Below are 27,842 nucleotides of genomic sequence, written 5' to 3'. Positions count from 1 at the left end.
GGATTGGTCCCGGTGCGCGTCACGTGACGCGGGAGGTTCCCGGCCGGCGCTTCCGGCCTATCCCGCTCCGCCGGCGGCTCCCGGGGATCTCGGGGGGCCCGCGCCTCCCGCGGCTCCCTGGCCCTCCCCCTCCCCGAGCCGGCACCGAGCCTCTGCCCGCGCCGCTCCCCTCCATACCGCCCTCCCGACAGCCCCGGTCCGGCCCTGCGGGAGAACGGCGGGCCTCGTGCGGTTCCCTCCCGGTGCCCGGGGAGCCGCCGCCGCCACCGCGGGTGATGCCCCCGCCTGCCCGGGTGGCACCGCGCACGCCCTCCCCGGCTTTCCCGGCCTCCTGCCGGTGTTGCCGAGGCTCCCCCCCCTCCTCCCCCCCCCCGTTTCCCCGGTGAATTTTCCCGGTAAATCTTCCTGGTGAGTTGAGTTTCCCCCGCCGTCCCCGCCCAGCATGGAGTTCGCCGAGCTGATCAAGACGCCCCGAGCGGATAACGTGGTGCTGCACCGCCCGTTCCACCCGGCCGTGGAGGGCACGCTGTGCCTGACCGGCCACCACCTCATCTTCTCGTCGCGGCGGCGCGACAACGCCGAGGAGCTGTGGCTGCTGCACTCCAACATCGACTCCATCGAGAAAAGGTCAGGGAATGCCTTGGGGGAATCCATGAAATCAGAGGGGTTTGGGAAAGCTGCAAAAGGCAGCTCAGAGACACCAGAACTGTGATCAGAGCTAAGCAGTCGCCATGAGATTGGCCAGCAGAAAAATTATTTAAAATGTAGAAAACTAAAACAAATAGAACAATCGTCTGTGTATTAACAATTGTCTAGAGTAACTCCTTAACCTACAGAAAAGTTTATCTAGGAAGTTCTAAGCTTAATGATGGAGCTCTGTGCATTGTGTTTAAGGCTTACAAGCAGGTATTGTATTCAAAATAAGCAAAATAATTCATTGTTTTAACAAAGATACCTGTACTAATAGTGGTTGGATAGAACTACTGTCAAAATGTTTTTGCTTTGTGTGATTGTAAAAAACTTATAAAGTGAGTTGTAACATTAAGTTCTTGGTCTGCTGCCTGGGATGTGAGCTGCTGGCATCATCTTCCCATTGTCATAACCATGGAATGAGACTGATGCTGGAAAATAAAACAGCTCCAAGTGTGGGAATCCATAAAATCAGAGAGTTTTGGGAAAGCTGCAAAAGGCAGCTCAGAGACGCCAGAACTGTGATCAGAGCTGACCAGTAGCTATGAGATTGGTCAGCAGAAAAATTATTTAAAATGTAGAAAACTAAAACAAATAGAACAATGGTCTCTGTATTAATGCTTGGCTAGAATAACTCCCTAAGCTGCAGGAAAGTTTATCTAGCAAGATATTAGGAAGTTTGAAGCTTAATAATGGAGCTCTGTGCATTGTGTTTTAAGGCTTACAAGCAGGTGTTGTGTTTGAAATAAGCAAGCATTTTTTAACCAAAGGTAAAACAATGGATAGAACTACTGTCAGTGTGCTTTTGCTTTGTGTGATTGGTCAAAAAACTTATAAATTAATTGTAACATTAAGTTCTTCTTCAGCATAAAATGCTGCCTGGGATGTGAGCTGCTGGCATCATCTTCCCATTGTCATAATCATGGAATGAGACTGATGCTGGAAAATAAAACAGCTCAAGGCACGTTCCACATCAGTCCCACCCCATTTGTGATTTGTACACAGCCTCTGGCTGGGGATATCCCTTCTCCCACCCCTCGTGGTTGGGAAGGGCTGGCTGACACCTCCCTCAGCTGTCCCAAATCCTGGTGTGGAGAGCAGGGAGGATGCTCTGGGCACAGACTTTGCCTTAAGCTGTGCCAGGGGAGGTTCAGGTTGGGCATCACAAGGAATTTCTCCACAGAAAGGAAGATTTAAACCCTTGAAATACCCAGGGAGGTTTGGAGTCTCCATCCCTGAAGGTGTCCCAGGAAGGGCTGGATGTGGCTCTCAGTGCTCTGGGCTGGTGACAAGGTTGGACTCTGCTGGAATCCAAAATGCTGGGAGTTCTCAGAACTTTGGGCCTCTAAGCCAAAGCTTAGAATTAAACCCAGGATTTGATCTGAGACCTTGGGAAAGGCTCCCAAACTGAGGTGCTGGAAGCAAGAATGTGGATTTACAGTTTAAAGCAGAGACAAGTTAAGCTAAGGAGAAGAAAGTTTGAGGTTTTAGGGTTTAAAATATAGGAAAATAAAAGTAGTTACTGAGGTAAACAAGGAGTTTAAAATGCAGCACTGTAGGTTTGTGTGTCAGAACATGATTGGCTAAGAAAGCTTCCACTGTAGCATGAGTCCATAAGATGAAATATTTAAGGATTGGGTCAAAACCGTAAATATCCTTGTTGGCAGTGTTTTATTGGTCAATAAATCCTTAAAAGGTCTTGTAACTAAGGTTCTTGTTCTGAACCATGCAGTAAAGATGTGAGCTGAGCTCACCCTTTGTAGAAGATAAGAACAATAAATCACACCATCAAAAACAAACCAGAGGTCCCATCTCTAACTCATTCAAAATTCCTTCCAAAAATCCCCGTAGACTCAGTGATCCTTTTCCAGCCTCAGTGATCCTCTCAAGGCCCAGGGCAGGCTTCCTGTGTTCTGTTTGGACATTCATGTTTGATGTTGCATCTCAAGGATAGTTTTTTTGGTCTTGTAGAGAGTCAGAATTTTTGTGTTTAACCCTTTTTGCTCTGTGTTCATTGCTCAGTGGATTCATCCACCCTTGAAGCACTTTATAAATGCTGCACTGTGCACAGAGAGGGATGTCAGAGCACTGCTGGAGGGCTTTGCCTTGTGTCACCCTCCAAAACTGGTGGCAGAATTGGGCTCTAGACTTGCTCAGCCCCAAATCTTCTCCTGCTGCTCAGCAGCATCATCCCTCACTTTCCCAGCTGATTATGGGAATCAATAACCCTTTAGCAATGTGCTTTTTGTGCTACAGCTCAGCTGTAGCTGCAGAGCTCCATATTTTTTCGTGCCCTTCCCCTTTTAGCTACAGACAGTTCAGAAATTTCTCTTTCCCCCTCATTTCTGCTTTACCTGCACCATTGCCCCTCACTGAGTGTCTGCCCCATCTCACCTGGTCATTGTCTTCTGCTCCCTCACCTTGGTCCTTTTTGATGATAATACTTCATTTTTATATTAATTACAAAATCCTTTCCCTGTTTGTAAAGGCTTTTAAGGAAATCTGGTAGAACAAAGTTCCTTTCTGCCAGCAAGACTAGAGAAATCAGGCAGCAGTGATTAAAAAAAGCACAGAGCCTGGGATGATGGGGGAGTTGCTGGGTGCTGCTGAAGTTTGTTGCTGATTAAATTTGCTCCTGATTTCCCTGTGTGTTTCTGAGAGAGGAAAGGAGCAGAGGGGTGGAAAACTCAGGGAATTTCTTCCCATGCTCAATCTTCAACCTGGCCTTGGGCACTTGCAGGGGTCCAGGGGCAGCCCCAGCTTCTCTGGGCACCCTGTGCCAGGGCCTCCCCACCCTCCCAGCAGTGTAATATTTGTCGTGTAACACCTCCACTCCCTGCCACAGCAAAAGGATGGAATAAGTGCAAATAAAACCAACCTTGCAAATAGCAAAAAATGGGTTGTGTTTGTTTCTTTATTTTTTTGAAAGGTTCTCCTGCAGACAAATTGCCACTCATGGAGATTTGCCTCATGGGAAGAGCTGTGCCACTTCTCCTGCCTTAGAGGATCCTGTGTTTTATGGGACTCTTTTTTCCTGTCTTGCTGTAGGTTCGTGGGCTCCTTGGGCACCATTGTCATAAAATGCAAAGACCTGAGGATTATCCAGCTGGACATCCCAGGGATGGAGGAGTGTCTGAACATTGCCAGCTCCATTGAGGTGAGCAGTTACCATCAGCCAGAGAACCTGCAGGTCTTGAGCTACCCTCAGCCTTATTTTTTTTCCAGTTATGTTTTCATGTTTTGAAAGGCAAAGTAGAATCTGGAATATTTCACATGGGGTTGTGGGTATTTCCCAGAGGTTTTGGACTCCCCATCCCTGGAAGTGTTCAAAGCCAGGCTGGACAGGGCTTGGAGCAGCCTAGGGTAGAGGAAGGTGGCCCTGCCCATGACAGGAGTGGAATGATGAGCTTTAAGGTTCCTTCCAGCCCCCACCTGTGATTCCATGATTTCTCTTGTCCACACAGGCACTTTCCACCCTGGATTCAGTCACCCTCATGTATCCCTTCTTCTACCGGCCCATGTTCGAGGTCCTGGAGGATGGATGGTCCTCCTTTCTGCTGGAACAGGAGTTTGAGCACCTCAGCTCAATGGTGAGTGGGATTTGAGGGATTTCCCAGGCACTTGGATGTTCTGTGAACTGTTTCACCCAGTAGTGGCTGGACTGGAAATCCCAGATGGTTAAAAATCCATTTGGTGCCTGGGTGAGAAGTGAGTGTTGTTGAAATATTCCCTCTGTGACATTAGACATTTGTTTGTTCCTTCTTCTTGTACAAGTGAAGGTTTGAGGCCCTTTCCAGGAAATCACAAAGGTAGGAAATGTTTTTGGCCTTTGGGGATGGTTCTCTAATTGGAAGAACAAATTGAAATCCTTTGTCCTGGCTTTGTTGTTCTTAACTTTGATTTGGAGTAGAGTGAGATGAATCTTTGTCAAACCCTTAATTGAAGTCACACTGGTTTAAAAAAATTGCTCTTTAGGAGAATGACAATGAAGATGCCCAGTTTGAAACATTTTTTCCTTTAATTGATGCTGGGGAAATATTCTTGAGGTTCAAAAAGCAGGAAACTTTCCAGTTCCCTTTTTCCAGGTGCTGCTGAGCACACTGATTTTATTTTGGGTAGGAATTGTTCTTGTGGCATTGCCTGTTGTTTCTCTTACTCAAATTTCCTTTTAGGATGCTGAATTTGCTAGAGTGGGAACTATCTTGGGTGCAGAAACCTGTTTTAATAATTCCTTGGGTTTGCATCTCTGTGTTCCAGGTCTTTGTTTCACATCCAGTCTGTGCTCTTGCTCCAACAGCTCAGGTTTCTGAGCCCACATCCATTAGTGCAGCATCCAAGAACATTGATTTTATTTTATTTTATTTTTTTTCCTCTCTGCAGCCCAGCTTGTCTGCAGCCTGTATCCTTTCCTGGCTATGAGTAACAACTGAATAATGTGATCAGCTTGACCAAATTCAGTTGATGAAATCACCAGAAAATTGAAGAACATTACAGGGGTTCAGAGGCCTTGCTATTTTTGTCTCATAATTAAAGCACCCTCATGTGTCTTATCTTCCTCTGCCATCCAAAGACAGACCAACTGTTACCATATCCAGCACATGGTTCATTGATGTGCTTTTTTTCCCTTGTTTTTTCAGGGATTTAAATCTTCATTTGTCAAACTCTTGCCTTTCTGAACATATTCTCTGTGTAAGAATTACATTTGAAAACCTCATTACTTTTTAGCACCACATTTCCAGGGCAATCATTCGTTCCTTTAAAATCTCCATGTCTGACAGCTGTTGATTAATTAATTCTTGGCTTTTAACCCAAAACTTCACATTTTGAACAGAATGGTGTCAAAAGCCACCTTCCAATGATTTATATCTCCTGAAAAACAGATAAATGTCTCACTGACCAAATAATTCTTGTTCTGGAAAGACACTGCTTTATGTGACAGGCTGGAACAAGGACGTGGCTGATTTAAATCTTTCTCCCAGAAGTCAAATGAGTAGAATTCCAAAGGTTCCTCCTGCCTCTGCTCAATCATCCATCTGGATCTGTACCTTCCCCAGTAGGATAACAAGTCAAAAACTATTTCACCCACCCTACAGCTCTAGTAATTTATTAATTCCACATTTATCTGCTACAAGAGAATTGTTTCCAGCACTCTCTAATAGCACAGTGCAGTGTAAAAGTTAATACTTTTTTTAAAAGTTAGGTAAATATTAAATATTTAGATAATATAGTTTGTAATTTGTGTTTTTCACTGCACAGTGAGGGGTGAGTGGAATTCAGAGTATGTGCAGGGGGTCATATTCTTTCTGAGCAGTCAGAGGAGAGCCAAAAGGTTTCTCTTCTGCCAAATTCCAGAACTGCAGGATGCTGCAAAATAACTCTGGAAATACAAAAATTTTTCTTCCAAATTTAGTTTCCTGAAATGAAGAGGCCTGAGAAGTTTGTACACTGCCAGTATAACTAACATAAAGATATTTTGTTGCCAAGAAAATAACTTACTTCATTCTCCTTTTCTTTACCCCGTTTTTCTCCTTTTATTTTTTCTCTTTTCTTTTCCTCCTTTGTTCTTTTTCATTACCCCTACTCTCTTTTTTCTTTTCCCCCTTTTTTTCTATTTTCTTTCCCCTTTTTCTCTTTTCTTTACTTTTTTTACTTTCCCCTCTTTTTCTCTTTTTTTTTCTTTCCCCAATTTTTCTCTTTCTTTTCTTTTCTTTTCTTTTCTTTTCTTTTCTTTTCTTTTCTTTTCTTTTCTTTTCTTTTCTTTTCTTTTCTTTTCTTTTCTTTTCTTTTCTTTTCTTTTCTTTTCTTTTCTTTTCTTTTTCTCTTTCCCTATTTTTCTCTATTTTCTTTCCCTTTTTAGCAGGAAAGATCTCACAGTTCTGAACAACTCAGTTGTGCTTCATCTTCGTGTCAGAGCTCCTTTTAGAAATCAGAATTTTCTGAGTTTGGGCTCAGGTCAAATGGTAATTGTGAACCATATTTTTCTCTTTTCAGACAAGCATCAATCCTTACATCTGTTCTGCTCCTTGTCCATGCACAATCTGATCCCAGCAGAGCTTGTTCCTTGGGAATGGCCTCTGGCTTTGCTGCTTTGCAGCATCTCCCAAGATCATGCTGGGTTCTTGACTTTTTTTTTTAAGGCCTTTTGGTAGAGCTTGAGTTGTTTCCCAATATTTTGTGGAAAACGACCTCTCCTGGCAATTTCCAGTTTTAGGAGGAATGGTAGCTTGGACTTCTGGGAATCAATGTGACTTTTGGGAATCAATGTCTCTATAAACAAGTATTAGGACAAGAAAAGTAGAAATCCAAGAGTTGATCCTGCACTGGGTTTAAAAATTGCTGTTTTCTTTTTTTTTTCTCTGGAATTCTCCCTCCTTTCTGTTCAGCCCTCATCCCTTTGTTGCTTTTATCCTTAACTTTTCTTGATTCCTAAAAGCTCAGATGTTAATTTCTGGGAAAATTAAGGGTTCACTTTGCACTCCCTGAGTTTCACACAGCACAATTACCTGGTTGGAAGTGAGGTCTCCCTTCATCCCTTTCTCTGCAGTCCTTCTGTGTCCTCTGCTGCTGCCTCTCTCTTCCAGTTACTGATAACCCTTTTTCCTTCCAAATTCCAGCCAGGCCAAAGCTGAAGGAGTTGATTTGGGCAGTCTGGAGCTGGCAGTGCAGAGGTTAATGGGATCTCTGCAGCAGGAGCTGTTGGAGGGAAGACAAATGGTGCCAAGTGCTGCCAGGCTCCTCCTCCTCATCGTGGAAATTACACTGGGATGACATAACAGGATCTCTGTGCCTGCTGTAAATGGGGAGGAGAGCAGGGTTAAATTACCAGAGTGGGGAATAAACCAGGTGCTGCTCCTCCATTCCTTTCCATACTGGTGATGCCAGGGACAGCCAGTCTCCCACAAGTTCCCCAGAGTTCTGATTTTGCCTTTGCCTTTTCCACATCCTATGTCTGGAATATCAATTTGATATTCCAGATCCATCCATATCTTTTCCATTATAATCAAACTGCACACCCAACAGATACCCTAAAAACCCTGTTAAAAATCCCATTGCTGGTGCATTAAAAGCTGGAGCTGTGACTAGCCACATCCTTTTGTGTCCCAGAAGTTTTATCTCTGCTCATAACACGATGGCCAAAGGCAATTTGACTTTGCATCTGGGAGAAGCTCTGCTTTTTATAAAATGGAGCTGTTCAGAGGAGCTGTTTTGAGGCTAATGAATAATGAAATAAGGTTATAGCATGGATGATGCAAAACTGTCCAGCTGGGCTGCTGCAAACAGGCAGCAATTACTCCTCTTGATGCTGATATTTTTTTTTTTCAGCATATTTTTTAGGCTGCCACCAAAAAGGACAATTTTCCTGTCTCCTAAGCCACACATCCCATGCCTTGGAGCTGCTTCTGCTGAAATAGTGAGACAGATCATCTGATGGAAAGGCTTCATTGCCAGAAGATATTCCTGAATTGATCCCAGTTTTCCACTGGACCAGTGAGCCAGTCAGGTGCATTTTTATAAGCAGGTAGCAATCAGGAGCTGTGTGGCAAGGGATAGTAAGGATCTGGAAGAAAGGAATTCTGATCAGAGATGTCCAGTTAATTCACGTTAAGTCAGCAGACCTGAATTGATGTGGATTCTGTGTATTTTGTCACAGCCTAATTTAGCTGTTTTGCTCTTCTCCCACTTTGTCCTGCTGCCTTATCCCTCTGCCTTTTTGTCTGCCTCAAACTTTCCTTGAACTCAGATGAGCAGAGGTTTGATGGATCTCTGAGGTCTCTCCCTGCTGCAGAAGCTCCTCATTGACCTTTTTTCCCCTGAGCTGGAGCCAAGGCCTCTGGGTGACCCTGGGTATCAGGTAGCTGGAATTCTCATGCCAAGTGCCTGTGAGGTGCCACACTCAGCACTTCTTTCCCAGGGTTTGGCTGCTGGGAGCTGGAGCAGTTACATCACAGAACTCCTGATGTGCCCTCAGTGCTTGGCTGCTGGGCCCCTTCCAGAAGGTGCTTTAGGAGAAAAAACTGTAGCTGAAACCACAGAAAAGCTGGAGATGTTTAAATTGAATTTTTAACCTTCAGCATCTGGAGTGGGTGGAAGTTCTTTGCCTTTCTTGGCCACCTTTGTCTTGTGAGCTTTTCTTTCAGCGCAGATGGAGGGTTGGGCCCATATTGCCTGTATCTAAATGAACTTATTTCCCCTCTTGTTGTGGGAATAGATTTCTCTGTGGGGGTCTCCCCTTGCTGTCTTCTGTGCCTGTGAAACAATTTAAAGCCACAATCACCCATATCTGCCCATGTGGGCTTATTTTGTGCTGTTTGAGGATGTGATAGATCAAAGGGGGAACTGTTACTCAAGATCCAGAGGCATCTGCTCATTCTTCCATTGCTTCCAAGCTTCATCTGCACTCTGGGCAAGGAGCTTCTGGGAGCTGCTGCAAGGAGATGATTGCAGGGAGCACCAGGGGATGTGCTGGAAAAATTAATGGGTCAACAGCCCTGTAAATGGTTACTTAAAGGACAATTTGTGGTGCAAATGGAACAGATCACAAACACGACTCTGTCTGTGTGCTTCATCCTGTGCATGGAAATCTTTCTTCCCTGTTACCCCTCCCATATAATGTCTTTTCTGACCCAAAGCTGTGTTCTGGTGTTTTTCAGACCAATGAATGGCGTCTGAGCTGTGTGAACAAGGACTTCTCTGTGTGTCCCTCCTACCCTCCAGTTGTCATTGTCCCCAAATCCATCGACGATGAAGCGCTCCGCAAAGTCGCCCTGTTCCGCTACGGCGGCCGCTTCCCAGTGCTGAGCTACTACCACAAGAAAAATGGGATGGTGAGCTGGGTTTAACGGGTGCTTCTGCCTGAAGGAAGTGTGGGAATCTGTTGGTTTCATGCTCTGGAAGTAATAGAGCTGCTGGATTATTTTCTGGCTTCCTTGGGGAAGCTACAGCAATGTTGGGTTTTGTTTCCCTGGTTTCTTGCTGGTATGACAATGAAAACACAGCATCTGGGCTCACAGGTGCCTTCAGGGTTCAGGTTAAACCAGTGCTGCCCTAGTTTCTGTAGTCCAGATCTTCTGAGGGCACATATTTGACCAAAATATTTTTGTGGAAATTGTTTCCTTTGGCCACCTGGAATCAGAAAGGCTGTGTGGAGGTGGGTGCTTCCCTGGAATTAATAATTCAAACATAAATATTTTCTGTGGGACAAGCAGAACACAGATGTGACAAATCCATGAGAATGAAAGAGGGACCAACAGGTCAAGGGAGGGCAATTTGCCCTTGTGATGTCCTGCCTGGGGTCCCCAACATAAGGACATGGAGCTCCTGGAGAGAGTCCAGAGGAGGCCACAGAGATGCTCCAAGGGCTGGAGCCCCTCTGCTCTGGAGCCAGGCTGGGAGAGCTGGGGGTGCTCACCTGGAGAAGCCCCCAGGAAGACCTCAGAGCCCCTTCCAGGGCCTAAAGGAACTCCAGAAGAGCTGGAGAGGGACTGGGGACAAGGGGTGGAGGGACAGGACACAGGGAATGGCTTCCCACTGCCAGAGGGCAGGGATAGATGGGATATTGGGAAGGAATTGTTCCCTGTGAGAGTGAGGAGGCCTTGGCACAGGGGTGCCCAGAGAAGCTGTGGCTGCCCCTGGATCCTGGTTCTGGGTGGTGGAATGAGTGATCTCCATGCTGGAAATAGCCATTAATCTGCTTGGTTGGGAATGTGCATGGCAGCAGTTTGCTTACAGCAGTAAGAACAAGATGAGCCTTGTAAAGCCACTGCTGGCACCCTGGCTGGCTGTGTCTGCCAAGAGTTTTCATGGAAAGGATGGCAGGAGCCACATTGTCCTGTCTGTGAGTGCTGGGCCCTCATCACAGCCGTGGTGACAGCAGAGCCAAGGCTGCTTCTGCTGTGTGACTGTGCAAGGAGATCAGAACAATCTGTTCTCTGAGCCTGGCAGGGTAACTCGGCAGACTTTAACAAGCCAGAATCTAATGCAGTGACTGACATGTTGTAATTAAGAAATGCACTCTATGAAAGTGTTGGGTAATTGTGTCTCTTGCTGATGTAACCAGTTCTGAGGGCGCTGGGATGTCCAACTTGCAGTTTTTAAACTTGATACAGTCTCCTCAAATGCTCTAATGTCTTCTCACCTCCTGAGGCCAAGATTTGTAAACCTTCAATTCGAAGCTGTCTAGTCTGACTCAGGAGTACCTTGGGATTTTCTTTGCTTTAAAAGCAGCCAGCCACCTACTCCACATGAGCTGTGCTTTTTGCTTTTTCTCAGCTCAGCTGAAAACCATTGAAGGAAGATTTTTGCTCAGTTATCTCTCAACATTGTGCATGTTTCATGTGAGGAGTACACCGTTATTTGGCTCAGAGTGTTTCAGTTGTTGTGACAGTAAGGCTGTCACTCTCTTTGCCCTCCTGGCTCTGAGTTCTCAGCTGTTGCTGGGGTTGCTGACAGGCTGCCCTCACATTTTCATCATGGTTTGAGCTGCTGTGGTGCTTCTGAATTGAAAGGCATTTGCTAAAGAGAAATCTCAGCTCAGCAGTCTGTGGACTTGAGCTTTATCAGTCCATCCATGGGGTAAGAATGTCACCTTTAACACTTGAGAAATTTGAGTGCTTTAAGAACAGAGTTGGGAACAGGCCTTGAAAATGAAAATCCTGGAAAAGTTGCTTTCATAGAATCACAGAATGGTTTTGGTCAGAAGGATCCTTAGGGGCCATCTAGTTCAAACCCCCTGCCATGGGCAGGGATGCCTCTCACCAGGTCAGGCTGCTCAGGGCCCCGTCCAGCCTGGCTGTGAACACTTCCAGGGATTTATAACACTGCCAGGGTTTGTGAAGGAGCCATCAGCAGGAATGCAGCTCAGTAGTTGACAAAGATTGTACTTGAGGCATAACTGAAGGAATACAGCCTCTAAGATGATGCCTGGCATTTAAAACTTGTCCAGCCAAATGAGTGCTGTATTCAAGAATTTCTAATTCAGTTTTAAATCCTTGAGAGCGATAGAACTTTGTGGTGGATTCACAGGGGTCCCAGGATGAGGGAAGAGACGAGAATGTTGACTCCCATGTTTCAGAAGGCTTGATTTATTATTTTATGATATATATATATATTATATTAAAAGAGGATGATATATTAAAACTATACTAAAAGATTAGAAGAAAGGATTTCATCAGAAGGCTAGCAAGGAAAGGAAAAAGAAAAGGAATGATAATAAAATCTTGTGACTGACCAGAGAGTCCAAGCCAGCTGGACTGTGATTTGCCATTAATTAGAAATAACCAGGTGAGACCAATCAAAGATGCACCTGTTGCATTCCACAGCAGCAGATAACCATTGTTTACATTTTGTTCCTGATGGCCTCTCAGCTTCTCAGGAGAAAAAATCCTAACGAAAGGATTTTTCATGAAATGTGTCTGTGACAGAACTTGAAACAACTGAAGGATTCAGGGCAAGGCTTGGAGCTCATTGGTGCCTTTCAGTCAGAACTCTCTCCACAGCGCCTCACACATGGGTTTGTGTCTCCCCAGGCGATGCTGAGGAGCAGCCAGCCCCTGACAGGCACCAACGGGCGGCGCTGCAAGGAGGACGAGAAGCTGATCAACGCCACGCTGCGCTCCGGCCGCCGCGGCTTCGTCATCGACACCCGGCCTCTGAACGTGGCCCAGCAGGCCAGGGCCAAGGGAGGGGGCTTTGAGCAGGAAGTGCACTACCCCCAGTGGAGGAGGATCCACAAATACATCGAGAGGTGGGTTGTTGTGGTGCTGAGGGGTTTTAGGATGAGGTGTGAGATGAGAATTGACCCCAAGTTCTCAGAAGGCTGATTTATTATTTTATGATATGATATATGACTTTTGATATATGAATTTTGATATATGAATTTTGATATATGACTTTTGATATATGACATGATATTATATGACATGGCAGGATATTTGATATGACATGATATTATATAACATTACATGACATGATATTTGATATGACATGACATATTTGATATTACGTATTATATGACATGATATTATATGACATGACATGATATTTGACATGGCATGACATGATATTTGACATGACATGATATTTTATATGGCATGACATGATATTTGACATGGCATTACATGATATTTGACATGACATGATATTTTATATGGCATGACATGACATTTGACATGGCATGACATGATATTTGATCTGACTTGACATGTTTGACATGATATATGACATATGACATGAGATGATATTTGATATGACATGACATTTGACATGGCATGACATGATATTTGATATGACTTGACATATTTGACATTATATATGACATAATACATGAGATATTTGATATGACATGATATTATATGACATGACATGATATTTGATATGACGTGATATTATTTGGCATGACATGATATTATATGACATGACATGATACTTACATGACATGACATTATATTATATGACATGGCATGACATGATATTTGACATGACATGGTATTATATGACATGACATGGTATTTTACATGACATATATTTGACACTATATATGACATGTCATGAGATTATATTTGATATGACATGTCATGATATGACATGACATGATATTATATGACATGATATGTTATGTTATATTATGTTATATTGTAAGTTTTATATTATATTAAAAATGTTATACTAAAATTATACTGAAAAGAATAGAGAAAAGATACATCAGGAGGCTAGAAAAGAATGATGATAACCCATGATAGACTCAGAGAGTCTGACACAGCTGGCTCTGATTGGCCATTAATTAAAAACAATTTACATGCTAGGTAAACAATTCTCTAAATCACATTCCAAAGCAACAAAACAGGGAGAAGCTGAGGCTTCTCATCTTGCCAGGAGAAGAAATCATGGTGAAGGGATTTTTCAAAAAATATCACGATAACAGTGGGTGAAATCAGGCTTTCCCCTGAGCTTGGCTGCATGAGGTCATCAGAGCAGTGATACGTCCACAAAGGATTTGCTCCTGTAGGAAGAGTTGTGTATTGTGGTTCCTGGCAACAGGGCCATGTTCCTGCTCTGGCAAAACCAGGATATGTGCATGATAAGGGGATTTTTGGTTTGGTTCCTTGTTCTGAGCAACCTGCAGCAGGTTTCAGCCATCAGGCATCTCCCTGTGCTGTTTCTTTTCCTGGCCCTCTTCAGCCACACTCCAGCCTTCCTGTGTTCCCCTTCGCACAGGAAGGAGCAGGTGCCCTTGCCAGAAATCTTCTGCAGGGAAGGATTTGTTCTGTGACTGTCACACTCCTCTTATCCAGAGGATTTGTCCAGAGAAGTTGTAGCTGCCCCTGGATCCCTGGAAGTGTCCAAGGCCAGGTTGGATGGGGCTTGGAGCAACCTGGGATAGTGGAAGGTGTCCCTGCCCATGGTGGGGAGTTGGAATGTGATGAGCTTTAAGCTCCCTTCCAACCCAAACCATTCCATGAGTCTGTGATCCAGTGCTTTTCTCTGGACATCTAATATTGTTCAGTCATTTGGAGACAAGTTGCTAAATAAACAAACTTTTAGTCTGGTAGTGTTCAACTTCTCTTAAAGCCTGAATTTATGGGAATCCTTCTACACAGACATGAAGTAATGTTGCTGGAGCCGTAGGCCAGCTCTTGAGCAGTTAAATAAGGAATTTCCTGGCAAATACCTGAAGTGTTTGGTTTTGCATCTAAAGATTTTTTGTGAACTTACATTTGTTGCTGATTATTTACAGCCTCAGAGAGAGAGGGGAATGACTAAACACAATATACAAACACTAAATAATCCATGTCCTCATTCCTGTGTTACTGCTTGTGCTTTCAACAATGTTCTCCTTTTCCCAAAGGTTTCATATCCTGCAGGAGAGCTTCATCAAGCTGGTGGAGGCTTGCAATGACCAGTCACACAACATGGACCGCTGGCTCAGTAAACTGGAAGCTTCCAACTGGCTCACTCACATCAAGGAGCTGCTGACTGCAGCTTGTCTGGCTGCTCAGTGCATTGACAGGTACGTCTCCTGCAGAAGATCTTGGGTTGCTCATTCACTGGTTACAGATTGCTCACTAAATACCTCTGGCAGTATCAATAACTGCCCACCGTGGTTTGGCTCACTTGTACCCATGGAGGATTCTGTCTCCTCATGGTGGAGGAATGTTCCTCCAGTAAATCAGGAGGAGGGAGGAAATCTGGGCTAAGAAAAGGGTTTGGATCATGTTTTTAAGGTATATTCCTGTGTCTGTTGCAGCCAAGCTAAGTTAGACAGTTTTGTTGAAGTTTTGGGTTAAAATGGGTCCATGGAAAAGGGGACACAGAGATGTCTTTTTCTTTTTTTTAGCAAATCTTTTTTTCTTTTCAGCTGCAAATTTCCAATACCACACCTCATTTCCAGAGGTTAAAACAATGTCATCTCCTTGTTTTCCCCAGGAATTGGTCCCGTGCTTTTCCCCTCTTTATTTTTATCCCCACAGCCCTATCCAGGCAATCCTGCTCATCCCTTCTAAGTGCTTGTGACCTCTTTTAACCTGATATTTCTTTCACAAATGCTGCTGACTCAGCTGTCTCATGCTCACACCTCTGGCTGTAGAGCCAATGCTTGCTGTCAGCTGCCAGGTTTGTAAGGCCAGATTCAGGAATCTGAATTGGTTTTATCTGTGACTCTGGGTGGGAAAAGCCCATCCCAAAATTTAGGGGAAACCTGGCTTTTCATAGGAGCTTGGGAGTGTGTTCTGCAGGCACACAAGCAGCTGAAATGCAGGCTCAGTGGTGAAACAGCACTGCTGCATTCAAGTGGGAGCTCTGTGCTTTTTAAAAGCTCTGACAGTGCTGGTTTCATTACTGGCTGTGCCAGGAAAGGATTGCTCTGGATCAATAGTTTTATCTGAAATTCTTTCCTGCAAGCATGTAATGGGAAAGATCAGTGGTGAAACCCTTCTGGCTTGTTGGGACAGTGGCTGATTTCATAATTTTTAACCTCAGCTTTGCTTTTTCTGTTTACCATGTGGAGCCATGGTAAGTCAGTTCCAGGTGCCTGACCTGTCTCACTCAGAGCCTGGAGGTCAGAGCTGGGCTGACAAGGAGAGTTCTGTTGTAGTTTCTGGGGGGGGGAATGGCTGGGACAGATCTTCCAACATCTTAAAGGCCTGAAAGATAAAAGGGAAAATAGTGTTAGAAAATTAGTGTAGAGATAGATGAAGATGAGGTAGGGAAGGAAGGTTTAGATTAAATATTAGGGAGAAAGTCTGTATTGTAGCAGTGGTGAGGCCCTGGCAGAGGGTGCTCAGAGGAGCTGTGGCTGCCCCTGGACCCATGGAAGTGTTCAAGGCTTGGAGCAACCTGGGATAGTGGAAGTTGTCCCTGCCCATGGCAGGGGTAGAATGGGATGAGTTGCACTTTCAAGCTGTAACTCAAAGGGATGCTAATCCCAAAGAGTGAGAACCACAAGGGAGCTCTCACTGTGCACCTTCTGTCAGTGTGGGAAAGGATCTGGAGTTCCAGACTGCTCAGCAAGACATGGAGCCTTTAGTGATGCAGAGCTCAGGTCACTGTGGATGAGGATCCATGTGGGATCCAGGTGAGATCCAGGTGGGATGGGGCTGTGGGATCCAGTGGTGGTAAAGAGCCAGAAAATCCTCAGCACTGGTGTCCATGGGATGTAATGGAACCCACTGGGATAGGTTCTGCTCATTCATACTCTTAACCCTTCCCACCTTTTCCTTTCCCAGGGAAGGTGCTTCAGTGTTAGTCCATGGCAGTGAAGGAACTGATTCCACACTCCAGGTCACTTCCCTGGCTCAGATCATCCTGGATCCAAGGTGCAGGACCATCCGTGGCTTCGAGGCTCTTGTAGTGAGGGAGTGGCTGCAGGTAAGGAACAACAGAACAACAGTGGCCTGGACAGAGCAGCAACCACTTCCAGACACACTGGAGTTGGGAAATAGCCTGGGAGGCAGCCAGCAGGTTGGGCCTTGTTGCAGCCCTGCTGAGTGTGAGTGTCCTTTGTCCTAAAGAGCAGCATCATTACCTGAGTCATTTGTCCTCTGGCACTGCTGGGGCCTCTGCCTCTCATGGCAGGTTTTTGATTTTGGGAACTGCCTGTTCTGTGTGCTCAGGGTGAACATCTCTTATCAAGAATGTTTTGGGTTGGAAGGGACCTTAAAGCTCCTCTCATTCCAACCTCCTGCCATGGGCAGGGACACCTTCCACTGGACCAGGCTGCACCTCTTCCATCTCATTAGAGAAAATTGTTCAGACCAAACCACAAAACCTGACCTGTGCTCTTTGTACCTTGGCAGTCTGGTCCTCCAGTGCACCCACCTCAGCTTGTTCCTGCTCACATTCTCTGATCAAACACAGCCTGAGAAAGGCAGGGAAATCAGTCATAGAATCACAGAACCATTTAGGCTGGAAAGTACCTTTAAGACTGTCAAGTCCAACTGTCCCCCAGCACTGCCAAGGCCACCACTCATCCAGGTCCCCAAGTGCCACATCCACATGGCTTTTTAGTCCCTCCAGGGATGGGGACTCCAGGATTGCCCTGGGCAGCTGTGCCACAGCTGAACAACCCTTTCCATGAAGAAATTTTCCCTAATATCCATCTAAACTTTCCCTGGCACAGCTTGGGGCAATTCCCTCTAATCCCATCGCTGTTCCCTGGGAGCAGAGCCCGACCCCCCTGGCTGTCCCCTCCTGTCAGGGAGTTGTGCAGAGCCACGAGGGCCCCCCTGAGCCTCCTTTTCTGCAGGCTGAGCCCCTTTCCCAGCTCCCTCAGCCCCTCCTGGTGCTCCAGCCCCTTCCCCAGCTCTGTTCCCTTCTCTGGACACTCTCCAGCCCCTCAATGTCTTTCTTGTCAGGAGGAGCCCAAAACTGAGTCCCAGATTGGAGGTGCCCCAGCAGCAGAGGGATAATGCTTTCTAACAGCTTGGTCCTGAGCAGTTGCATGGACAGAACTCACTCCCAAGTGTTTTTTCCACATGTCCTCCCATCCCATTGCTTGGTGTGTGATGCTGTCCCTGATTCCCTGCAGGCTGGCCACCCTTTCCAGCAGCGCTGTGCCCAGTCAGCCTATTCCAACAGCAAACAGAAGTGGGAGGCCCCTGTGTTCCTGCTCTTTCTGGAATGTGTGTGGCAGATCCACCGGCAGTTCCCCTGCTCCTTCGAGTTCAACGAGCATTTCCTCATCCTGCTCTTCGAGCACGCCTACGCTTCCCAGTTTGGGACCTTCCTGGGCAACAATGAAAGTGAAAGGTTGGTAAGGATGCTTGACTTGAATCCTTTAAATCTTGGGCTGAATTTGACTAAAAGAAGGTCCAAGAATCATGGAATGGTTTGGGTTGGAAGAAACCTTAAAGATCGTCTTGTTCCAACCCCTCGCCATGGGCTTCCACTTGCCATAACTTCCACTATCCCAGGCTGCTCCAAACCCTGTCCAACCTGGCCAAAAATCTCCACCCATCACCAGTTTATTTAATTTCTCACCCAGAAACTCTTCCATGAGAGAATAACCAGCTGCAGTTTGGTGTGAGTCACAGCTGTGGGAAGCAGACTTGTCCATGCAGGCCTGGAGGAGGAGGCTGAGGCAGGCAAAGGCCACAGCTGTCCCTCACCAGGAAGAAAATGTGAACTGGGAGGGAGGAATGTCACTCTGTAGCCTGGTGGTCCTGAAACACCCCTGGGAGTAGAAACACCCCTGGGAGTAGAAACAGGATGAAGGACTGGAGCTGGCCACAGCTGCCAAGGAGGTTTGGATTCCTTTTTGGAGCTTGGCAATTCTGCCCTCAGGACTCCTGGCTTCACTAAGGCCATGGCTGAGGGTCTCCTGCTGGATTAGACAGGAAGGGAAAAACAGAAATGATCCTCCAGAGAAGGAAGGCAATTTTAAGCTTCCTGTAAACCTCTCTGTCTTTAAAGTAATCTGGGCTTAGAAGAAACTCTGCTGCCTTCTGCAGGGCTGCTGAACCAGTCATCTGCAAAACCAAGTTAGACTTGAAGCCAATGAGCTGAAATTTGGAGGAATATTGGATGTTATGTGTAATAACCTGCCTGTCACATCTGAGCACATCAGCCTGGGGGCACAGACAGGGGTTAAGTCTGATGTTAAGCTTGTGCTGTCTGAAGCATTCACAGGAGTGCTGAATCTCCTGCCTGGCTGGCAGTGCAATTTGCCAGTGCAGGCAAAATGAGATTTGCTGGAATCTGAAGCACAGGGATCCCTGTAACTGCTGGAGGTGGGATTGCCCAGGAAGACAGCACTGCTTGCTCTGTGTGCTCAGTTCCTTCCTGCCACCAGAGGGACCTGTCAGACATGCCCGTTCCAGCAGTGAAACTGCTTTTATGTGCTCAAGATTTCCATTTCCATCCTTCCCTGATGCAGCCCTGCCCCGCCTTCCAGCTCCACCTTAACACAGGAGCCTGAATCCTTTCCAAACCTGGCACTCAAACCGCAGTGGGGAGGTGACTGATTCTTCACCTGGGCAGCAGGCAGCCATCTTACAAGTGTTATTTCCCCATCTTTTATTCTGAACTATTTGTAATCAGCCAGGCTGAGTAAATTGCTTTATGTTTACACCCTGTGCCATGATGATGAAGGGATTAACTTGAATTATCTGGGGGAGTAGCACATGGAAAAACTTCTGTCCTTGTCTATGTGGCTCCAACAAGAGCCTTACAGATCCAAGTGTATAAAACTGATTTGTTCCTGTGGGTTTCTTAGGGCTAAACTGAAGCTGCCTCAGAAGACCATGTCCCTCTGGTCCTGGGTGAACAGGCCTGAAGAGCTGAGCAGGTTCCAGAACCCTATTTATGAGGCCAACAGCCTTGTCATCTGGCCCTCTGTGGCCCCACAGAGCCTGCAGCTCTGGGAAGGTGAGCCAAGTTTGCTTTCCCTGTTACAGGCAATATCTCTTTTGTGACTTTTTTTTGTTTTGGTCAGACTTCATTGCTGACCATTCTGGAGGATCCATGTGCAGCGGGTTCCCTGATGCAGAAACTTTCCCCATGCCATGAGGCTGTCATGGCAGGGTGGAGACTGAAAATGGAGTGGTCTGAGGAAAAAAAGGAATGAACCCCTTCATTTTTCATTTTTCTTTTATTAACCTTGTGTAACAGGATGGTGAGCTTGGAGAGGAGGGGGAGAAGCCATTTAGAGGGGGAGAGAAAGGGAAGAAAATGTGACTTGAGAGCTGCTGGAATGTGAACAACCTTCCTGAACTCCCCCTTGTTTCAAGGATCCCTTGTGACCTGGGTGTCTCTGGGCTTCCAGGTATCTTCCTACGCTGGAACAGACCTTCCAGATTCCTGGAGGAAGCTGAGGAAGAAAGGATCAACATTATCAAGTACAACAAGGAGCTGCAGGCCAAGGTGAACGTGCTGAGGCGGCAGCTGGCAGAGATGGAGACGGATGGGGAGGTGCAGGAGGAGGAGGAGCCCTGAGCTGGGCTTTGCCTCACCCCTTGGCTTTCAAGAACCATGGAAAGTGCATGTTCTGCTGAGCCCTTGGGTACAGCTGACCCTCCCACTGCTGAACCCCTCACTCCATGAACCTCCCTGCTTTTTGGGGAGGGGTTTTTGTTTTGTTTACAGAAGACACAGCTGGGCACAATGTCCCCTCTTGGCAGCTGTTCTGTCTCAGAATTGGGTACAGTGTCAGCAGAAGCTGGAACTCTTTACCTCCAACTGTGTGGATGACCAGGATGGGCCAAGAGACAGGATGTCTCCACTTTATTTTAGACTTTTTCTGGTTTTGTTGAACACTCACAGGATTGAAATACAGAGTTCTATATAGATAGGTAAAGGCATTTTGTCTGGAAGCACCTTTTCTCTCCAAGAGTAAGTAAGGCAGCTTAGTTCTTTAATTTCCTAGGAAATCTAGAAATGGTTAAAATCAAATTACAGGTTCTGCCACTCTACACAATACTCTCAGTAGCCTTCACATCTCACACCTGGGTTTTTGTGTTCAGCATTGGCTCGGGAGCAGGGAGTTGAATACCAAACCAGAGCAAGACATTTCAGTGCAATACAGAATTGAAGGAGGGATTCTGCTGCTAATGTTTAAGCCATGACCTTCAGGTGGAATTGTCCCTTGTGGACAATGATCTCCTAAGGAGGAACAAACTTTTTTTTATTCTACCTGGAGAACAAAAAGGTTTAGTAGTTGGTGGGGGTGTCCACTTGCAGAACAGGGCTCAGAGCTGTCCTTTAAACCAGAGCCAAGCTGCCTTCTTGGAAATTCCAACTGCCCTGGCTGGGTTTGGACACCTGGCCAGGTTCACAGCATTGCCAGGGTGCAAGAGCAACACTTTATTTACAACTCAACAAAACACTTCTGTTGCACCTGATGTGCTTTTCCTTCTTGTGCTCTTATGCCCATCTTGTGAAACCTCAAAAGCAGAAGCTGGAAGTTCAGGTGACCTCACAGATCTGCTGCAGATGAAGGGGCCATCACACTACAAAAAAAATACTAAGAGTTTAGATGATTTGTAGCTGCTAAAACTGCTTAAAGACTTTAGGGATAAGCTTTTTCCCATTTAACTTTGTATTTTGTAGCTGCTCTTTCCATTTCTGCGGCTTCAATCTGCTTTTTTATAAAATCGGAATTCTCTCTTGTGATTTTTTTTTTCCTCCTTTAAAAAGACAGGTAGGGGTAGGTCTGAAATACTCCCTGAGGCATTTTTTCAGCTTGATTTCCTGGGTAGCTCCACAGGACTGAGAAAAGTTGAAATAACAGCAGCACATGTGGCTGGGATTATCCAGAAAAGAGCTTCCTGTTAGCCTGGTTCTGCTGGAATGAACAGAGCTGCAGTAGGTCAGTGGTGGGATGCCTCTGGAAACTGCTGAGCTTCCAAGTTTATGGAATGAAGCTGCCTTTATCTAAAAGCCACTTCACATAGATATGTGTGAAAATGCAGGATCTTTAGTTGTAGAAGTAGCTGGGCAGGAACCTGCAAAAATCATGTAGCCACTAAATACAGTCTAAGAAAATTCTATAACCAAGGAAATTATATAAAATTATGTGATAATGATCAAGTGCTACCTTAATGCCTTTTGTTCAGTCCTTATTTCCTTATTTCCTTCTTGCTTAAGCTCAACTTAGCCCTGAAGTCCTCTGGCTTAAAAAATAAGATCCCTTTTAAAACACTCCTCACTTAAGGCAGAAGAGTGATTCCCTCTGCTTGCAATGCCAATTTCTTTTTAGGTTTGGAGCTTTGTTCCCTGGATCCAGTCTGACACAGGGAATGCTGCTCAGGTGGCTGGGGATCTGTTCTGCATCACAGGGGAGGCAGAATTGGGCTGTTCCCTCCTCCAAACCTGGTGATTCCTCTGGGTATGTTGCTCATATAGTCCCTTAAAATGATTGTACACCCCTTGAAATGATGTCTTTGGGATCTGCACCTGCCTGGGTGGTGTTTCCCGACCCCATTCAGAATTTCTCCATCTGAAATCCATTATCCCCAGCCAGATGGGAAGGATTCAGAAGGCACTATTTTCCCTGTAATAGACTATACATAAAACACTCCTAAAGGTTATGCAATTCCCTAACACAGTAATTATAGATTGAGCTAAATAATAGAGAAGCAGAGAGGTTTTTTTTGGATCTAATTGTCTGGCTGCTCCAGCCTCTCCTGCAAACTGCAGGCTTCTGAGGAAATTGGGAAACCAGCTGTGACAGCCAACAAAAGGCAGCACATTCCCTCTGAGCTGGCATCAATTTCAGCCTCCACTTGTGTTGAATGCACTCCCAAGCACTGTGTCTGTGCCTTGGGAGCGTGGATCCTGGAAATGAATCCTTGGGGCAGTGCTGGTGTCCTTCTGAGCAGCCCCTGCAGGTTGTTCCACATTTCTGGGCCCTGCAGCACCGTGTCCCTGCCCAAGCTCTGTGGCACAGGCCTGGGAGGGCTGGCAGGAGATGCAGTGGGGCCAAGATGTGTGGTGGTGTGGGTTCTCCAGGGACAGGACACTTCCCAGAGCTGTCCTGCCGTGCTGCTGCCACATTCCCTTGGAACTTTTCCATTCCAGTGCCTCCCAAGCTCCAGATTCACAGCAGCTCTCTCCCATTCTCTGCTTTGCTGCTTGCCTCCCCTATCAAATCACATATTTAATACCAGGGATGGGTTTGCTCCCTCAGAGGGGGATTCCTGCTCCATTTTGCAGATTCCCTGTGAATTCCTGAGCTGGGGGCAGTGCCCAGCTCTGGCTCCTCCCTGTGCCACTGCCTTACACCCTCGCTGCCACCGCACTCCTGCTCTTTTGCACACACACTTTGTGTAACAAGCTGGACACGGAAAGCCCCATCTCCAAATTTTGGGGGTCAATCCACAAAATTTGGGGAGGACACTCTGCCATTCACCAAAAAAAAAAAAAAAAAAAAAAGAAGGGAAAAGGAACTAACTTGCACAGTTTTCATAAGGGAAATATGAAATATGTACCTTCAATATTTTGATTGTATCGATTAAGTCTTGAATGTGGCGCTGGTTTTGACGTGCACTATTGTCCCTGTTGCATAGGATCTCATTTAAAATTGCACTGTACAGCATTTTTGGTGTCTCATGTGTGCTTTGCTAAAGCCTTGGGCAGTGCTGTGGTTGTGTGGGGGTGAGGTTTCTCCCAGCACTGCCTGTGTTTTGTCACAGCTGCACTGTGTGACTGTGTGAGCTGTGTCTGTTCACTGCTGCCTGTTCAAGTGATGAGTGCACTGCTGGCCCAGCATCTGGAACTGCTATTTGGACATAGCTGCTGCATCAGTCTTGATTTTTTTTTTTAATTTTTTTTTCCTGTACAATTTGAAATGCCAGGGCTGGGAGTTTTGTGCTGGTGTTAGGTATTTGCTGTCTGTGTACAGAATCCCAGCTGCTGCAGCGTGGAATTTACTGCAACAACGACAAAGTAACAAATCTGAGGAAAAAGAAGATGATGGCTCGAGGTTCAGCCATTTGGGGAGAACCAAACAGATACAAAGTGGCTGTAAACTTTGCTGTAGATATGTTGAGAGCATAGTAGATGTGTCTGTTTAAATTAAATCCCTGAAGACTAAAAAAGTTCTTTAATTACACTTCTGAATCTTCTTTATTACTGTGTCCTTTGCTTCTCGCAGGAGGGATGTGACTTGGATCAAGCTTTTGCTTGAAATTTTAGTTCTTTTCACCTAGATTATGTTTTACTTTACAGCTGAACAGGCCCTGTGGTGGTAGAAGGGGGATGAGAGGAGAAGGGTGGGACCCTGAGGCTGTGAGGGGCTTGCAGAGCTCTGCTCCAATGGCTTTGGGCCTTGGACAGCAGCTCTGCATGGGATGGATAAACAGTTTGATTAGCCAAGGTTTTATACTGGTATTGATCCTTTTATCCTGGGATTGATCTCTCCAAGGGAAGAAGGGCAGGGGTGCTCACAGGGAGAGGAGTTTGGAGTAAAGCAAAGCCTTGCAAGAAGGTGGGTGGACAAGAGGGAGTGGTTTAAACAAAACCAGGACTGATGTAGATGAGATATTAAGAATAAATTCTTTCCTGTGAGGGTAGGTGAGGCCCTGCTACAGGTTTCCCAGAGAAGCTGTGGTTGCCCCTGGATCCCTGGAAGTGTCCAAGGCCAGGCTGGACATGGCTTGGAGCAGCCTGGATAGTGGAAGGTGTCCTTGCCCTTGGCAGGAGGTGAAATGGGATGATCTTCAAGATCCCTTCCAACCCATCCTGTGACTCTGGAGTCCATCAGAGATTGGGGTCACAGTTTTCCTGCTGGTTTGAAGGCAGGGGAACACAAAAAGGACAAACAGCTCCTGGGCAGTGGAGGCTGGGAACTGTGGGAACTCCTGGCTCTCTGCTGCTGGTGAGTCAGGAGGCTGGGAACTGCTGGCCTCTCTGTTTCCCTGTGACATCACTGTGGTCTCTGCAGCTCCTGGGCAAGATGATGAGTTTCTGTGGGTTTTGGGCTTGGAGCAGATGGAGGCTGGGGGTCTTTGTGCCTGCAGCCTGGCAGCCACGAGATAACACAGGGATGGGTGCTGAAGGTTTTGATGTGAAAACACTGACATTCAGCCGCTATTTATGCCAAAAGCTGAAACAGAGTAGGTCTGTTCTAAAATACTTTCAGTAGTGATCAGGCAGTCTGATTTGGGTTAAACTTGATTTTTGGTGGGTGGGGGAAGAAGATAACTAAAGAATCCCAGAATGGTTTGGGTTGGAAGGGACCTTAAAGCTCATCCAGTTCCACCCCCTGCCATGGGCAGGACCCCTTCCAATATCCCAGGCTGCTCCAATCCTATCCAGTCTGACCTTGGATACTTCCAGGGATGGAGAATCCATCTGAACAAGGGTTGAATTTTTTCTTGAGTCTGGTGGATTTTTCTCTTGGAAATCCCAAGTGTTTTTGCCCAGTGCCATTGTAGGAGTCTCCTCCATGCTGCCCATTTTCCCCCAAGCAGTGAGAGGGGAAACAACGAAGAGGAATTCCCATTGCACTGGATGGAGTTTGGGATGCTGGGCTGGGCTACTCACAGCTCCCCCTGCCCTGGAAATGTCACCACAAGCCCCTGGCATTTATCTTTCAGAGCTGAGCTGATGATCCTCTGATGTTCTCTTGGGAGGGTGTTGCCGATGGTTTTGGATGTTTTTTCTGATGCTGCAGGTCAGCTCATGGAGGGTTTGCTCTTAAAGCTCCACATCTGCTCCCTCAGGATCTTAAAATACTGGCAGACAGCCTGGGCACTGCACAGATGTAGTTACACCACTAAAAACCACAGTGTAGTCACTAAAATAATGTCTTTTATAGCTTGGGCAGTGGTTGTAACCATTTACATGACCAGTTTGCACATCCCAGCTGGTACTGGTTCTGCCTGGGGGTTGGTTTCAGGTTTGAAAGGTGGAGCCTGAGGTCACTGTGTGAAGGAAAAAGGCTCTTTTGACAAGGAGCTCATTCAAAGGTACAAGAGATAAAGGAAATCTGCTTCCTCCTGCTCTTTCCTGACATGGAAAACATTTGCTGGGATGTCCCAGCAAGGTAAGTGCAGCATTTCTACAGGGAATTTTCTGGGTTTGGCTTGTAGGTACTTGGTGGAACAAAATAAAACCTTTATGGCAGGAATAAAAGTTCCAGAGTTCAGGTTGGTTCGTTTTTTGTTTTGTTGTGTTTTTTAAACAGAGAACTACTTCGTTTCTTAGTACTATGCTCCATTTTTTGGGGTCCAACTTGAACACTTCCAGGGATGGGGCAGACACATCCATCAGTTGTTTTGGGGACAAAGCAGGAATTTTTACTACACTGGGGTAAATACAGGGCTCTGGATTCTACACTTCCCTCAGGGAATAAAAACAAAAAACCCACAAACCTGTGCCTTTCTGAGAAAAAGATTTCCTTCCAGAGATCCCTACAGGACACTTGTGCAACATGAAGCACACGGAGTGTCCCGGCTGTGCTGCCAGCAGTTGGCAATGCTGTCGTTTCACAATGGGGAAGGCTGTGGCAATTCTGAATTAAAATTCTGTTCTGCCCTCCCCCTCACTTGTGCTGGTCCAGCTGTTTGTGATTCCACGTGGCACATGGGATTGGAGAAATGCATGGAAAAGTGACACAGCCAGGAGGGAAGAGCCCTGCAGGCTGAGTCAGCAGCTGGGGTGTTAAACGTGGCATCGATGCTTGGAGTAAATGAAGTCACAGGGAGGGTTTGTAAAGTGAAAATCCACATGGAGAGGCTGGAATGAGTCCAGAGGAGGCCACTGAGATGCTCCAAGGGCTGGAGCCAGACTGGGAGAGCTGGGGATGCTCACCTGGAGAAGAGAAGGATCTGGGGAGAGCTCAGAGCCCCTTCCAGGGCCTAAAGGGGCTCCAGGAGAGCTGGAGAGGGACTTGGGACAAGGGATGGAGGGACAGGACACAGGGAATGGCTTCCCACTGCCAGAGGGCAGGGATAGATGGGAGATTGGGAAGGAATTCTTCCCTTACACAGGGTGCCCAGAGAAGCTGTGGCTGCCCCTGGATCCCTGGAAGTGTCCAAGGCCAGGTTGGACAGGGCTTGGAGCAGCCTGGGACAGTGGAAGTTGTCCCTGTCCATGGCAGGGGTGGTACTGGAGGAGATTTAAGGTCATTTCCAACCCAAACCATTCCATGGCTCTGTGAAACTCCCTCAAGGAACACTTGTAGGGGGGATATTTCAATTCAGGGTGAGAATCTGAATAACCTCAGTGGAGCTTTGGAGCTCCACCAGTTCACTCAGTTTGAGCTCTGGGTGCAGCAGCACTGGTGAGATTCCCACTCCAGAGGGATGGGGTGAACACAAATATTTGGGGATCCTTTTGGGAATTTGGGAAGGAATTGTTGGCTGTGAGGGTGGGAATGCCCTGGCACAGGGTGCCAAGAGAAGCTGTGAGCTAAAAGCAGAAGAGGAGAGCAGACACCCCTTGATCCTTTTTCCAGCTCCACTTTCCAGGAACCCTGCACTGAGCACCTCTGGGATTGTCAGAGGGACTCAAGGCAGCTGTGGGCAGAGCCTTGTCCCCTGCAGAGCAGGGAACCAAAGGGACGGCACATCCCTGATGTGTCCCCACGTGTCCTGATGTGTCCCCACGTGTCCTCAGCTCCTTGCCCTGAGCTCTCCAAGCACCGTGGGTGGGGAGGGTTTGCAGGTTCAGCAGGGCAGAGGGCAGAGCACAGACCACAAAACCCCTGTGTGTGGGAGGGGGTGGCAGGGAGATCAAGCCCCAGGCTCTGGGAGAGGCTGCTGCAGAAAGCTTTGAAGGAGCACCACTTCTGGATGTGGATCCATGGCCAGGGAGAGAAAGAAGGCCATGGTGGAGAGTGGGGAGGGTGACAAGAACGCTCATGGAGGCCCTGGAGTGATGGCACCATGCTGCCCCTGAGAGAAAGGATGTTGGAATGTCTCCTGCCTTCTTCCCCTTGATTTGTGTTTCCAACAGTCCCCCATTAGCCTGTTTCTGAACCTCAGGCTGGCTTTTTGTGTTTGCAGTCCTCTGGATGTGGATTTATATTTAAAAAAATACCCCAGATCAGGCAAAATACCCAAAATCAGGCAATCAATCATCCCACAAAACCTTAAAATCCAGATAACATGAAAAATATAGAAGATAGAAACTTCTCAGCAGCCTGTGACCCTCCCTCTCTCCCTGGAGCACTTTTGGGGGCATCTGTTGACACACATGGAGATTCTGTCAGCAGGATT

The 27,842-nt window shown here is 46.6% G+C and overlaps 1 protein-coding gene across 1 annotated transcript; it reads left to right on the top strand.

Moving 5' to 3' along the window:
* The first annotated feature begins 78 nt into the window (after window positions 1-78).
* On the top strand, window positions 79-23,731 carry MTMR9 (myotubularin related protein 9). Its single transcript, XM_036380279.1, has 10 exons — window positions 79-627; window positions 3,739-3,847; window positions 4,155-4,280; window positions 9,342-9,515; window positions 12,216-12,433; window positions 14,534-14,695; window positions 16,410-16,551; window positions 17,711-17,931; window positions 19,397-19,548; window positions 19,946-23,731. The coding sequence occupies exons 1-10, from the start codon at window positions 443-445 to the stop codon at window positions 20,113-20,115; spliced, it is 1,659 nt and encodes a 552-aa protein (XP_036236172.1). The 5' UTR covers window positions 79-442; the 3' UTR covers window positions 20,116-23,731.
* Window positions 23,732-27,842: the final 4,111 nt, after the last annotated feature.

The sequence above is a fragment of the Molothrus ater genome, chromosome 3, assembly GCF_012460135.2.
Source record: "Molothrus ater isolate BHLD 08-10-18 breed brown headed cowbird chromosome 3, BPBGC_Mater_1.1, whole genome shotgun sequence".
NCBI classification, from domain to species: domain Eukaryota; kingdom Metazoa; phylum Chordata; class Aves; order Passeriformes; family Icteridae; genus Molothrus; species Molothrus ater.
This window is presented reverse-complemented; position numbering and strand designations above follow the sequence as displayed.